The sequence below is a fragment of the Pundamilia nyererei genome, unplaced genomic scaffold (genome assembly GCF_000239375.1).
Source record: "Pundamilia nyererei isolate P.nyererei 1_Seehausen unplaced genomic scaffold, PunNye1.0 scaffold00083, whole genome shotgun sequence".
NCBI lineage: Eukaryota > Metazoa > Chordata > Actinopteri > Cichliformes > Cichlidae > Pundamilia > Pundamilia nyererei.
The window spans coordinates 1,372,345-1,383,872 of NW_005187484.1; the positions used below are offsets into that span (position 1 = coordinate 1,372,345).

Consider the following 11,528-nt stretch of genomic DNA (forward strand, 5'->3'; position numbering starts at 1 on the left):
CGTTATTACGGTGATCCCGACAGCGGCTCCGGGTGTCAGCTGATCCTCCTTTACTGGCGAGTAAGGAGGAAAATCAGCTGAAGGAAAACACTCCTGGCTAGTTAAAACCATGGCTGCGGAGATTCACTCGAGGCCCCAGACAGCTAGACCGGTTCTGTTGAACAAGATCGAGGGACACTCGGACGCTGTCAATGCAGCCGTTTTAATACCCAAAGAAGATGGAGTAATCACGGTTAGCGAGGACAGGTATGTTTACCAGGCAAGCTAAGTGTAGCCTAATACTAGCTAGCGGGGGCTCGGTATATTTACTGGTCTTTAGACTCATAATACCTGGTGCACTGGCTTAAGAAGGACAGAATAAAGATAATAAGCAACGTGTATCGCTTTGAGAATATATATTTTCTAGGCTTCATAATAGCTGAGGAGAGCGTAGGAGGGTGTGGGGATAGAAATACACTCAGAATCTGAGTTCAATCCGGAAAATCTCTGGATAATAGTAATGGACCTAATACGAAATGTAAAAATAAAGCTTCTTTTGTTCAGTATGTACCGTTTATTATTACTACTCGTGGCTTAATATGTGTAAAGATATTAAAACTGCTTGCAATGTTGTGCTTGCTAGCTAGCTTGCTACCGAGTACAGTAAACATTACTGTCAAAATGATGCCTTCAAGTGCTCGAGGATTTATTTGTCGAAATGGAACCCATTTTTGTAGTAATCGAAGTGGCTGTGATTTTTTTTAAAAAAATTTTTTTGTGGACATTAAATACCACACTTAGACATGTTAGATTTTAGAAAATGCATGCTTGGTCACAAGTGTTAAAAAAGAGACTACATCCGCCTTCAGAGTAAAGGGAACTCACTTAATACGAACAATGTTATACAGTAGATATGAAAAGGAGAAGTTGTGGGGTGTTAAAACGGGTTCCTTCAAGAAAGCTGCACAGACGCTGTGTTTCATGTCTGTTTTTCTTTTCCTCGCAGACACGTTACTTGCTAGTAAGTGAAACTGACTGAATTCCCTTTTTAATGGAAGAAAAAGGCTGTAGGAAGCGTACTTTGACTGCACTTGAAATGAAAAGTGCTGAAGATGCAACAGTACACAAGAATTCCGCAAAGCTGCCCAGTTTCCTATGTAAATGGCACGTTTAATGACTGAGTCATAAGGTGTTACAGTGGAAAGAATCACAACCAAATCTGCATTAGAAGTGCTTTTGTTAAAATCAGGTTCCAGATGTTAGCAGGCCAAAAGAAGATCCAAGAAGTGGTTTAATGCTAAGTTTAGCTTTGAGTCACCTCTTCTAAAATGTGGTTTTATTTGTGATCTCAGTCAAGCATGAAGTCGGCATCACTTCTGGTATTAATATTACTTCTGACAGTCAGGTCTTGTTAAGGTACAGAGTACTTTCCTCCATGGAAGGTGTTAAGTTGAATGTCATAAAAATACGTCCTGCACAGAATGAGAATGTCGTTGCTTGTAGTTAACTGAACACTGGAGAGTACACTAAATGTTCACCTGTGTGACATGTTCCTGCAGAACCATCCGTGTGTGGCTGAAGAGAGACAGTGGTCAGTACTGGCCGAGCATCTACCATACAGTCTCCTGTAAGTAACGCTGTATCACGCTTGGGTGAGACTACTTTGAAATGTCATCAGTTACTGATTTTATTTGACATGGCTGTTTCTCCCATTAGCCACGTACTTAACTGCTGCAGAATCAAGAGTGCCACAAATGTTGTTTTTGATCAAATATTCTCATATATCTTCGTGCGTTTCTTACGAGTGCATTTTTATCGCTGCTGCTTTGTAATCAGATCAGGTTGAGGTTTTTCCTGATGACAGAAGGGTTGCACTGCTCATGAACGTGTCTGTGTTGCACATTTTTGAAGTTGGAGAGACGGCGATGTTGCCAGGGAGGAATTTTAGAGGGATGACATCTACTGCTCGATTTCATCTTGATGCAATCTTTCCTGTCCTCACAACAAAAGAGGCATGAATTAATAGCAGTTGGTCTTTATGAAAGAACCTTTTTCTAATTTGAATCCTTCAATAATTTAAAGCTACAGCTGAAGTCAGAATTAAACAAATACATTCAGAAACTGCTGACAGTTATTATCATCCATTACCCCCCTGCTCTGACTGCATTTACAGCCATATAATGAAACCCCCTGTGTGTGACGTTCCCGCTCACTGTGAATGTCTTCACTTCTTTCCAGCTCCATGCTCTTGCATGTCGTATCACCACGACAGCAGACGCATCTTCATAGGCCAGGACAATGGGGCGATTGTGGTGAGTGCAGCTAACCCAGACACATTGGCTTCATATTTTCTTTGTTGAATCTGGCTTTAGAGGGTTTGAAGAGTTATTTGATTTGAAGTTATTTCCGTTTGTTTGCTCGAATTGCAGGAGTTTCTCATCTCCGAAGACTTCAACAAGATGAACCACGTGAAAACGTATCCAGGTGAGATCATGAGATAAGAAAATTAATAGAAGAAGTAGAGTCCAGTTTGAGTGTACGAACGAGGCTAATCAGCGAGTTATTCGACTTAAATTAAAAGGCCTAACTCTACATGGTGGATTATTAAACCACAGATGATATCAAAATCAAAGGCAATGATGAAGTGCCTTAAAACTGCATTCTTTTTAATAGCAACCAGGGGCATTACCTGGCAGGTGAACAGGTCAAAAGGTCTTCCGGTCGTATAGAAGTCTATGGGACAACAGCCCTCAGCCTTGACTTGTGTGAAAACTTTCCTGATGATTTTATGACCTAAATTATTCATTTCAGGTCATAATGAATAACACATTAAGTCCATTTTTAAAAATTCTGGTCATTGTAAGTTGCAGAAAGGAGGCTTATCCAGGGTATCGGCTAATGACTTGTCAAAACACACTTTGTGTGGTTTGACAGTCACAGAACAGCCACACAGGGGGAGCAGCATGCGTTTATGTGAGAGGAGCAGTGTTTGCACAAACATGTCTACTTTCTGATGAACGAGAGCAAGTACTGAACATGGAAGAGCCACTGAAACTAAAACATCGATCCTAGTATTGATTCGATACCAATATCAGCATTGGCATCAGTACTGTTGATATTTAGATTGGTTGCCCCTCCCCCCAAATAAAAAGTTGTCAAATGATTGCTACTTCATTCTGTCTGTACTTTTTACACATCCATTTCCCTTTTCTAACTTCAAAAAGCTTGTAAAAAAGAACTTGTCAGTTTCCGGTTAGTGGACACTATGACACAGCAAAGGCCCTGACTGACAGCTGGGAGGTTAATAAGTGAGGAAATGAAATTGAAAACTTTCTTGGTTGGTGCATGACTCACCAGATTAAGAGAGAAGGAAAAAGACAGTATTACAAATGTGCCATGGCTTCAGCCGGTCCGGGATGTCAACAGCCCTTAGCCTGAGTGAGTCATCTGTTGCAGAGATGCTGCAAATGAGCTGTCAAAAAGAGAACTGATGACATGTGGTTTGAAAACTACCGGCGTATTATCAAATAGCATCACCCACAAAATATTTCTTCATCGCAATAAGAAGTCAGAAGGTCAGCCCTCCACAAATGCACATTTAAACTGTGCTAATAGATCCAAGTGGAAGGCGTTTCAGAAAATTATTTTGCTTTGTAACACAGGCACCTTTAAACTGTTGTTCCATCTGCTGTTATACTGCCACTGTTGCTTGTTCCTGTGACTGTACCAGCAGCTATTTATCCTCCTCAGCAGGCTTGAGCCAGCACATGTCACCACTATAATGGTCCATCTGGTTTCTACCGTTCGTAGCACAATCAAGCTGCCAAGCCTGACCGGCAGCGACAGAAACCCACAGTCAGTTTAAACATACACGAGGGCTGTGAGCCATGCACAGTTTAGCATCATCACTGGCAGGCAGTGTTCATTTCCTTAGAGCTGTACACGAGAGAACATTGACCTCTTTTAATGTCCTTTATGCCAGCACGTGTTCAGTCTGCTTCTAAATTTTTGTAAAAGAATGATTTTAGAAAAATCTTTCCTCTCTGGACTTCAGTTTAATTACTTAGCAAAGTCTGTGCTCCATTTATTATGTGAGCGTGTTCACCGTGACCTGGTGAGGACATTCTTATTTGTCGTTATTAGTCATAATAGATGTAATAGCCATTACATCACCAGCACTCAAGTCACCCACAGATTACAGATTTAAGTAAGTAAGCTAGATGGATTTAGGGGATAAAAATGTTCCTCTAGTTATGCAGACAAGACAAATGCAGTAAAAAGGAATACAGACACAGGAAATACAAAATGGATCGTAACGGAGAGAATTAGTCATGTGGTCATGTGCACTTGGATTAGGCAAATATGACTCCCTTCTGAACTTTATCAGTGATGTTTTTTTACATTTCTATCAGCCATAAAGATAATGGCAGTAATAAATGAGAAGGTTATGGCATTTTACATTCAAAAGTTCCAAAGGTTAGCTTCACTGTGACGTCTATAAAAAACACACACACAATTTAATTCCATAATTCAGGCTCAGAAGAGGAGTTTGAGACTATTTTTTATTTTATTTGTCTTTGGTTTGGTAACACTGACACTTGATTATTCAGTTCTGTACATGTGAACTTTACTAGTTAACAGAAGAAAACAACGGCAAGGCAATTATTCTGATTAGTGACAAAGTGATTTGATTTAAAGCTGCTGTAGTCACCATATTTATTTTTTCGGTGATTTAAATAAGCACACAATGGTTATTTCACTCATCTCACCCAGGTCATTTGGAAAGATTTTTTTCCTTTTTAGAGAAGGTGTAGAAAACATCTGGAATAAAAGATCCAGAAATCTTAACCTTACCAGAAGCCCTTGAAATTGCAACACAGGTTAATGTTGTGAAAGTAGGCCATATATATTCTTATAATACCTTTCCTCTGTCCACTTTATAGTTAGTTTATGTTCTGTTGTCATTAATCAGTGCTGCTTTCAATATACTTGGAAAAACCTACACATGGGCACATAGTATGTGGGATGTATTGTGATTTATTTGAATGTAGCTGTTGGCCAGCTTGAAACAATACAGTACAACAGGAGTAGTTGAGCCCCTGCTGTTTGCAAAGGCTGAGATGTTGACTGCAAATTGTTTGAAAGGATTAGTTTGTGTGGATTACAGGAACACTAAGCAGAACCTGTGATTGGATCAGGACATAAAGAGAGCAAAGTCTTCTTTTTGTCATCTACATGCATTGTTGCTCTTTAGCACTTATTATGTATTTGTTCTTTGCAGCCCACCAGAACCGCGTGTCAGATATGGTCTTCTCCCTGGAGAGTGAGTGGGTGGTGAGTACCGGCCATGATAAGAGTGTGAGCTGGATGTGCACCCAGAGTGGCAGCATGCTGGGGAGACACTACTTCACTGCCTGGGCCTCCTGCCTGCAGTATCCTTTATTCACTGAGTGTTTGTGCCGCATTTAGAGTACAGTAACATGTAAAGCCAGTTCAAGCCCTGACTCCTCGCTCAGATACGATCAAGAGACACAGCACGCCTTCGTAGGCGACCACTCAGGACAGATCACTCTGCTGAAGCTGGAGAGGCAGACGTACTCCACCATCACTACACTGAAGGGTCATGAAGGTAAAGGCATACATGATACACACAAATGTCGCTTCCTTGATAAACAGGCACCAAATACCAACATTTATGCAGCAATTAAATACATAATTCCTGCCTTCTTTCTTGTTAGAGCTATTTTTTTTCCTACCAATTTCTCATGTGTGATGATATTCTCTCGAGGTCCTTCTTGTTTGCGACTTTTTAGGGGAGTTCTGGGTTATCTCTCATTAATATGCATCCACAAGCTTTAAGAGCATCTTGCAGTCTGGAGATCTAACCGTTGGAGAACTGGAGATAAAGTCATTCATTGTAACAGAGCTTATAGCACAATCAAAAACCACAGAGCTTTCATGTAACAGAAGTGTGGTTGAGATTTTGAAAATGTAAATCACAATCTTATAATTATTAACTTGTTAGACATCAAGGAGACCTGGATCAGGAGAAAAAATGGAAAAACGTTGGCTTATGTTGTTTTCCTATATGGTACTGTAAGGTTAGTGCTCATATATTGGGATATAAGTATTGTATTGAGCATAGAAGCTATACAGAAACTAAAACGTCAGTATCAGCTCTTATTGATTCACATTATTTAATTCGTGATACCCACTAATTTGGACTTCCAAATTAGTGACTTATGGCGAACAGTTGGTGTTTTTCTTGAGCTGAATCTCTCATCAATCACTGACCGTTGGTCGCCCCGGCACCAGTACGGGAAGCTGCTCCTGGAGGTGTAAGTGACGCAGCTGCTTGCACAGAAGGAACCGCACCAGCTGTCAGTATCATACAGGCCTGGCTTCAAAATCCCCTCCAGAACTCATATCATATCACCAGGAATGTAATCTTCCTGTTCTATGACAGCTGCAGCTGGCACAAAAACAAGTTCCATTTCTCTTCCTCTCAGGAAAACTGGTCTCACACAATAGTTCACCATGTTTACATATGCTTAAAACACCAGTTTGCTATAGTGAGAGTGAGGCAGAGACGTCTCCCCGTGTAACGTAAGATGATCTGCTCCTTGAGGCGGGGAGGGGCTAAGTTGGTTCACTTTGCACAGGTAAAGACCAAACGATCAGATGACCCCCTATGAGCAAGCACTTGGCGAAAGTGGGAAGGAAAAACTCCCTTTTAACAGGAAGAAACCTCCAGCAGAACCAGACAATCAGATCCCACTGCTAGATGACAGACTAAACTGTCAGCAGCTGTTTGTGGAGCTGCATTGTTTGTGCCATCTTGTGTTTGACCTGTTGTTGCATGATGTTTTCTTTCAGTCCACTCAGAAACAATGACAAGAAACATGTCCACTCACAGCAGGCAGGTAAACGGAAAGAATGATCAACAAAGTTTAAAAAAACAGAAGTGGCGCTAACGGAAGATGTAAACACGTCATAGTTTACAGCACTACTGCTGCTGTTTGCCTTTAAGAGGCAAAATTCATCATGTTGAGTATAGCACTAAGCTGCAAAAGCCAGACCTTTGTTTCTCATTTCAACAGCAGTTTTGTTTTGGCTGGTTGATGATGATGGTGTTGGTGGAAAATGCCTTCTCACTTGCAGCTCTACAAGTTCCTGTAACTGCTTGTTTTAGTTGAGGCTTGGCAGCTGCAATGTTTTCATGCTCATCAGAACCACTCAGTGGCCACTTGAGGCTTTTTAGATGGGAGAATGACTCAGTTTCTATCAAGATGCAAATGCAAACGATGATCTGTGACTCAGATGAGATTTGCAGTCAAGGGGCTCAGTGTCCTTGTAGCTGTGCCAAGAAAATGGATCGCAAAACAAATTTGAACTGCCGAGACACTTGGCTGTGTGAGACAAACACTTCCCTGCGTTCTTCTTTGGGTTTTTGATAACCAGGCACTGAGTAAAATATGTGATCCTTTCAGAGCCTGTTTTTATTTATTTATTTATTTTTAGCCTCAAACATGTTGCCTGTGGTATTTATGTTGCCTGTGGTATAGCCAGGTGGAACAGGCAAATCACACGATTTTAGAAAACCTAAAAATACAAACGCTTGCATTAAACCAGTCTGAATCTTGTTACTGCTCTCTTTGATCTGCACCTGTGCTCTGGTGCTCATGGTTACACATGGTAATTGGACAGATGGTGATACATATTAATAGGTGGGCTCCAACTGTGCACAAGCCCCAAATATTTAATGGAGATTATGTTCCATTAAAATTGGAAAAGACAACATAAAGGTCAGATGTAATGTCAGAGTCATCGCTGATATTACTGGTGTTAGAAGTTGCTCTATGTGGCTTTCATTTGGCTCAATAGCACAGAAATATGTAATATGTTATAGTGGTAGTGCGTGCTTATTAGACAAAATAATTAAATTATAGCTGGAGTCATTAAGAGAGTCGTGCTGTAAAATGTTACTTGGAACTGGCTGCATTTCTCCCAGCGGGCACTGGGTGGAGCCAGCAGATCGCACTATGATCCTGTGTCCCGTTGAGCTCCTGGCAGAAGATGGAAACACGTATAATGAGTCTGTTTTCTTTTGCATCCAGGTAGTGTAGGAGCGCTGTGGTGGGACCCAGTCCAGAGGCTGCTCTTCTCAGGGGCCTCCGACCACAGTGTCATTATGTGGGACATCGGAGGCCGCAAAGGACGAACACTGCTCTTGCAGGGGCATCAGTAAGTTATAGTGTCGCTACATTCAGGCATGGGATCCCAGTTTGCTGTCATTCTGCTTTTTGTCAAAGATGTGGCAACTTCAAAGTGAGTTCGCAAAATGGGATGTTGATATGTGAACAATTCTTCAGGAATAAAACTCCACGTCCCTGTTTTTATCCTTTTCAAAGCAGTGTCTATGTGCAGTACACTCTGTAACCGCATCCTCTTGTCAAAGGCAGGTCTCGCCTAGTGTCAGTTGCAGCTTTCCCCAGGCACTGTCACCATTTTTATCTCCTGTCTTCATCCATATTTTACCACCTCCCAGGTACAGGAATTATCCACAAAGCCCATGTACATTGATGCCTATCAGAGCCAGTCTCAAAAGACCCTGTTGTTCCCTGTCAGGATTTGCAGACATTTATCTCTCAGACACCCATAAACTGAGAGTTATGACACACTACAGGTCTTAAACCCTGTTGTGGATCTGTATCTTTTTTTCCCTTATCCTGTCCTCCAGTTTACTTGTATATCAATGTCGGCCTGTTCTGCTTATTATAGGTTTCCATACACAGCTTATACTTGGCCGTGGTGCAGCCTTCAGTTCATAAACTCTGGGAAGCAAGCTGTTTTAGTTCTCTTCCTTTTCCCTCTAAGCCAACTTTCATCTGATTTGCTGGCGCTCACAAGCAAAAGGTTGAACAGCAAGTGAGGCTGTTGTCGTCGTACCCTGAGAGGATCATATCCCTTGTTAGTGACATCGGTCATATACAAGAGTAGTAAAAAAGAAAATCGTTTCCACCGGTGTTTCTGTCCACCAGGTGAACACTTGCCCACTATTGTTGTAGTTGTTAAGATATGTATTGTCTTGTCTGTATCTTTGACTCCTTTAGCGAGCGCGTTCAGGCTCTGCGTTACCTCCAGTTGACCAGGCAGTTGGTGTCATGCTCCGCTGATGGAGGCATCGCAGTGTGGAACATGGACACGCAGAGAGAAGAGGTTTGAATCATAAGCCAGTTTTCTCTGTGTGCACTGTTTTAGTATTAGATTGTTGCTATCAGTGGTAAAGAGTTTAGTCGCTCCTTTGTATTTTCATCTTAGTCCTTGTGTGAATGCTCGAGTGTCTCTGTGTGTGTAATGTTAGCCTTCGAGTCTGTCTGTCTGCAGGCGCCTCAGTGGTTAGACAGCGACTCTTGTCAGAAGTGTGAGCAGCCTTTCTTCTGGAATATCAAACAGATGTGGGACACTAAGACCCTGGGACTTAGACAGGTAGGTTACTCATGCCTGTGTCCTTAGCATTTTGATGTCCTCATTATTAGTCACAATGTGATATGAGCTTGTTTCCTGTGTGCAGCACCACTGCAGGAAGTGCGGCAAGGCCGTGTGTGGAAAATGTAGCTCCAAACGCTCTACGTTTCCAATCATGGGCTTTGAGTTCCCGGTGCGGGTGTGTGATGCCTGCTTTGAAACCATCAAAGAAGAAGAGTGAGTTTAATTTTGTGTAGTATTCACATTATATAACCCCTTTACCAGATTAGTGAGGGAAAGTAATGAAATGCTGTCATTGTGTGTGTAGTCGGACACCGCTGGCCACGTTCCACGAGGGGAAACACAACATCGCTCACATGGACATGGATCCATCGAGAGGCCTGATGGTCACTTGTGGAAGTGACCGCATTGTTAAGGTCAACAACAGTTCTTTGATACCAGATAATTCATGCATGTGAGCAGGCTGTGTTAAGCACAGAGCCTCTGAAGCAAAATGCAACCCAAAGCAAATCAAGCCCACAATCTAGCTTTACCTATTTTTTTTGTATATGAAAACATTCATATTTACAGGCAGTCCTATAAAACCTTTCAGCATTATAAAAAGCAGCATGCTAAACCTTTTTAATCTGAATTAGAGCCTTAAAAATATCATTAAAAAACTGCTTTTAATTGGACTCCTGATTTCACACATCCACTAAAACCAGCACTGCATGTGACATTGTGCAGAGCTATGTCATGTTCATCCTCCTTCCAAAACAGATCTCCGTTAAATCTGAAAAACCTTAGATCATAATCTGTGTGTAAAAGATGGAGATGGCCACCATGACGTCACCCATTGTTTCACAGACTACCTCTGAGTTTGGTATTTTGGACATCTTGATTTTATAAAACTGGACATGGCCATATGTGTATGGTAGAACTGGGAGTTATTAGCTAATGGTGGGGGTGGCTAATTAGCAAGAGCAACACATAATATACTGAACTATTAATGATTGTAATTAATATTGTATTGTTGTATTTATGGATGTATTGTATATGTGAATTGTTTTGGTATTGTCTCAATAGCTGAGAGAGCAGTATATATACTGTAAACCTGAGAATGACTAAATTAACAACAAATTTGATTTGGCATATGAAGAATAAGAAACCAAGCTGTAACTTAAGTAACCCCACTAATTTTGGCTATCATTGTAGAAAGCAAATGATAGCTATAAATCTCTGCATTTTGCCATTAAATTATTTATATTTAGCTAAAATTAGTACCACATTATACACAACTTACTGTCATGAATGGTGTTAGCTGCCAATGGTTTTTGGTAAGCTACTAGGATTTCCACACACCTTTCGCTAGCGGTAACATTTGCAAGGCAGATGAGGTTAGCCAGCAAGCTGGGACATATCTACACTACATAAATAAAATGATTAATTGAGTTACTAGATGTTCGAGACGGTGTTCTGTTGCCAAACATAAGCAGTCCCTCTATAAATTGAATGTCTGAATAGCTTACATAAAACAAAAGAAAAGAAAATCCTTTAAATTTCTCTGGTTTTAGATTCTCATTAGCAAACATTTGCAACTTTTTTGTCATATGTGATGATAATAATGCAATCAAAGCTTTAGAAAGTTCATGTTTTCACTTTTTGCATATATTGTCTCAACATTTTTGAATATCTGCCTTGCTTGAAAACCTTCTAGCCTGTTGTCTTGGGTGTTGTGTACACTGTTGTGGAGTTTGTGTTGTTTCATGTTTTCCTTACTTCACATCCACATTTATCTGTCCTGACATTCTTGTTGGCTGTTTGTCTCCACAGATATGGGATATGACACAGGTGGTTGGCTGTAGCTTAGCAACAGGCTTCTCCCCACGCTGATTGGCCAAGGCCTCTACACAGTGGCCCCACTGGCCCTTCATTTGCTCCGCCCATTCTTCTAATGTCATGGAAACCCCTCTGTACAGTACAGCTCCCCTTCACGTCTGAGATCTTCAGCTGCAGCCAGGCTTCTGCTCGGTGAACGTGTGCGTGCGTGTGTGCGTGCGTGTGTGCGTGCGTGTGTGCGT

The 11,528-nt window shown here is 41.3% G+C and overlaps 1 protein-coding gene across 1 annotated transcript; it reads left to right on the plus strand.

The window, feature by feature from the left end:
* Positions 1-10: 10 nt before the first annotated feature.
* On the plus strand, positions 11-11,528 carry wdfy1 (WD repeat and FYVE domain containing 1). Its single transcript, XM_005738342.1, has 12 exons — positions 11-246; positions 1,539-1,606; positions 2,218-2,291; positions 2,409-2,463; positions 5,261-5,411; positions 5,496-5,608; positions 8,097-8,223; positions 9,093-9,198; positions 9,367-9,468; positions 9,554-9,684; positions 9,776-9,884; positions 11,281-11,528. Exons 1-12 carry the CDS (start codon positions 110-112, stop codon positions 11,338-11,340), a joined length of 1,233 nt encoding a protein of 410 aa, XP_005738399.1. The 5' UTR covers positions 11-109; the 3' UTR covers positions 11,341-11,528.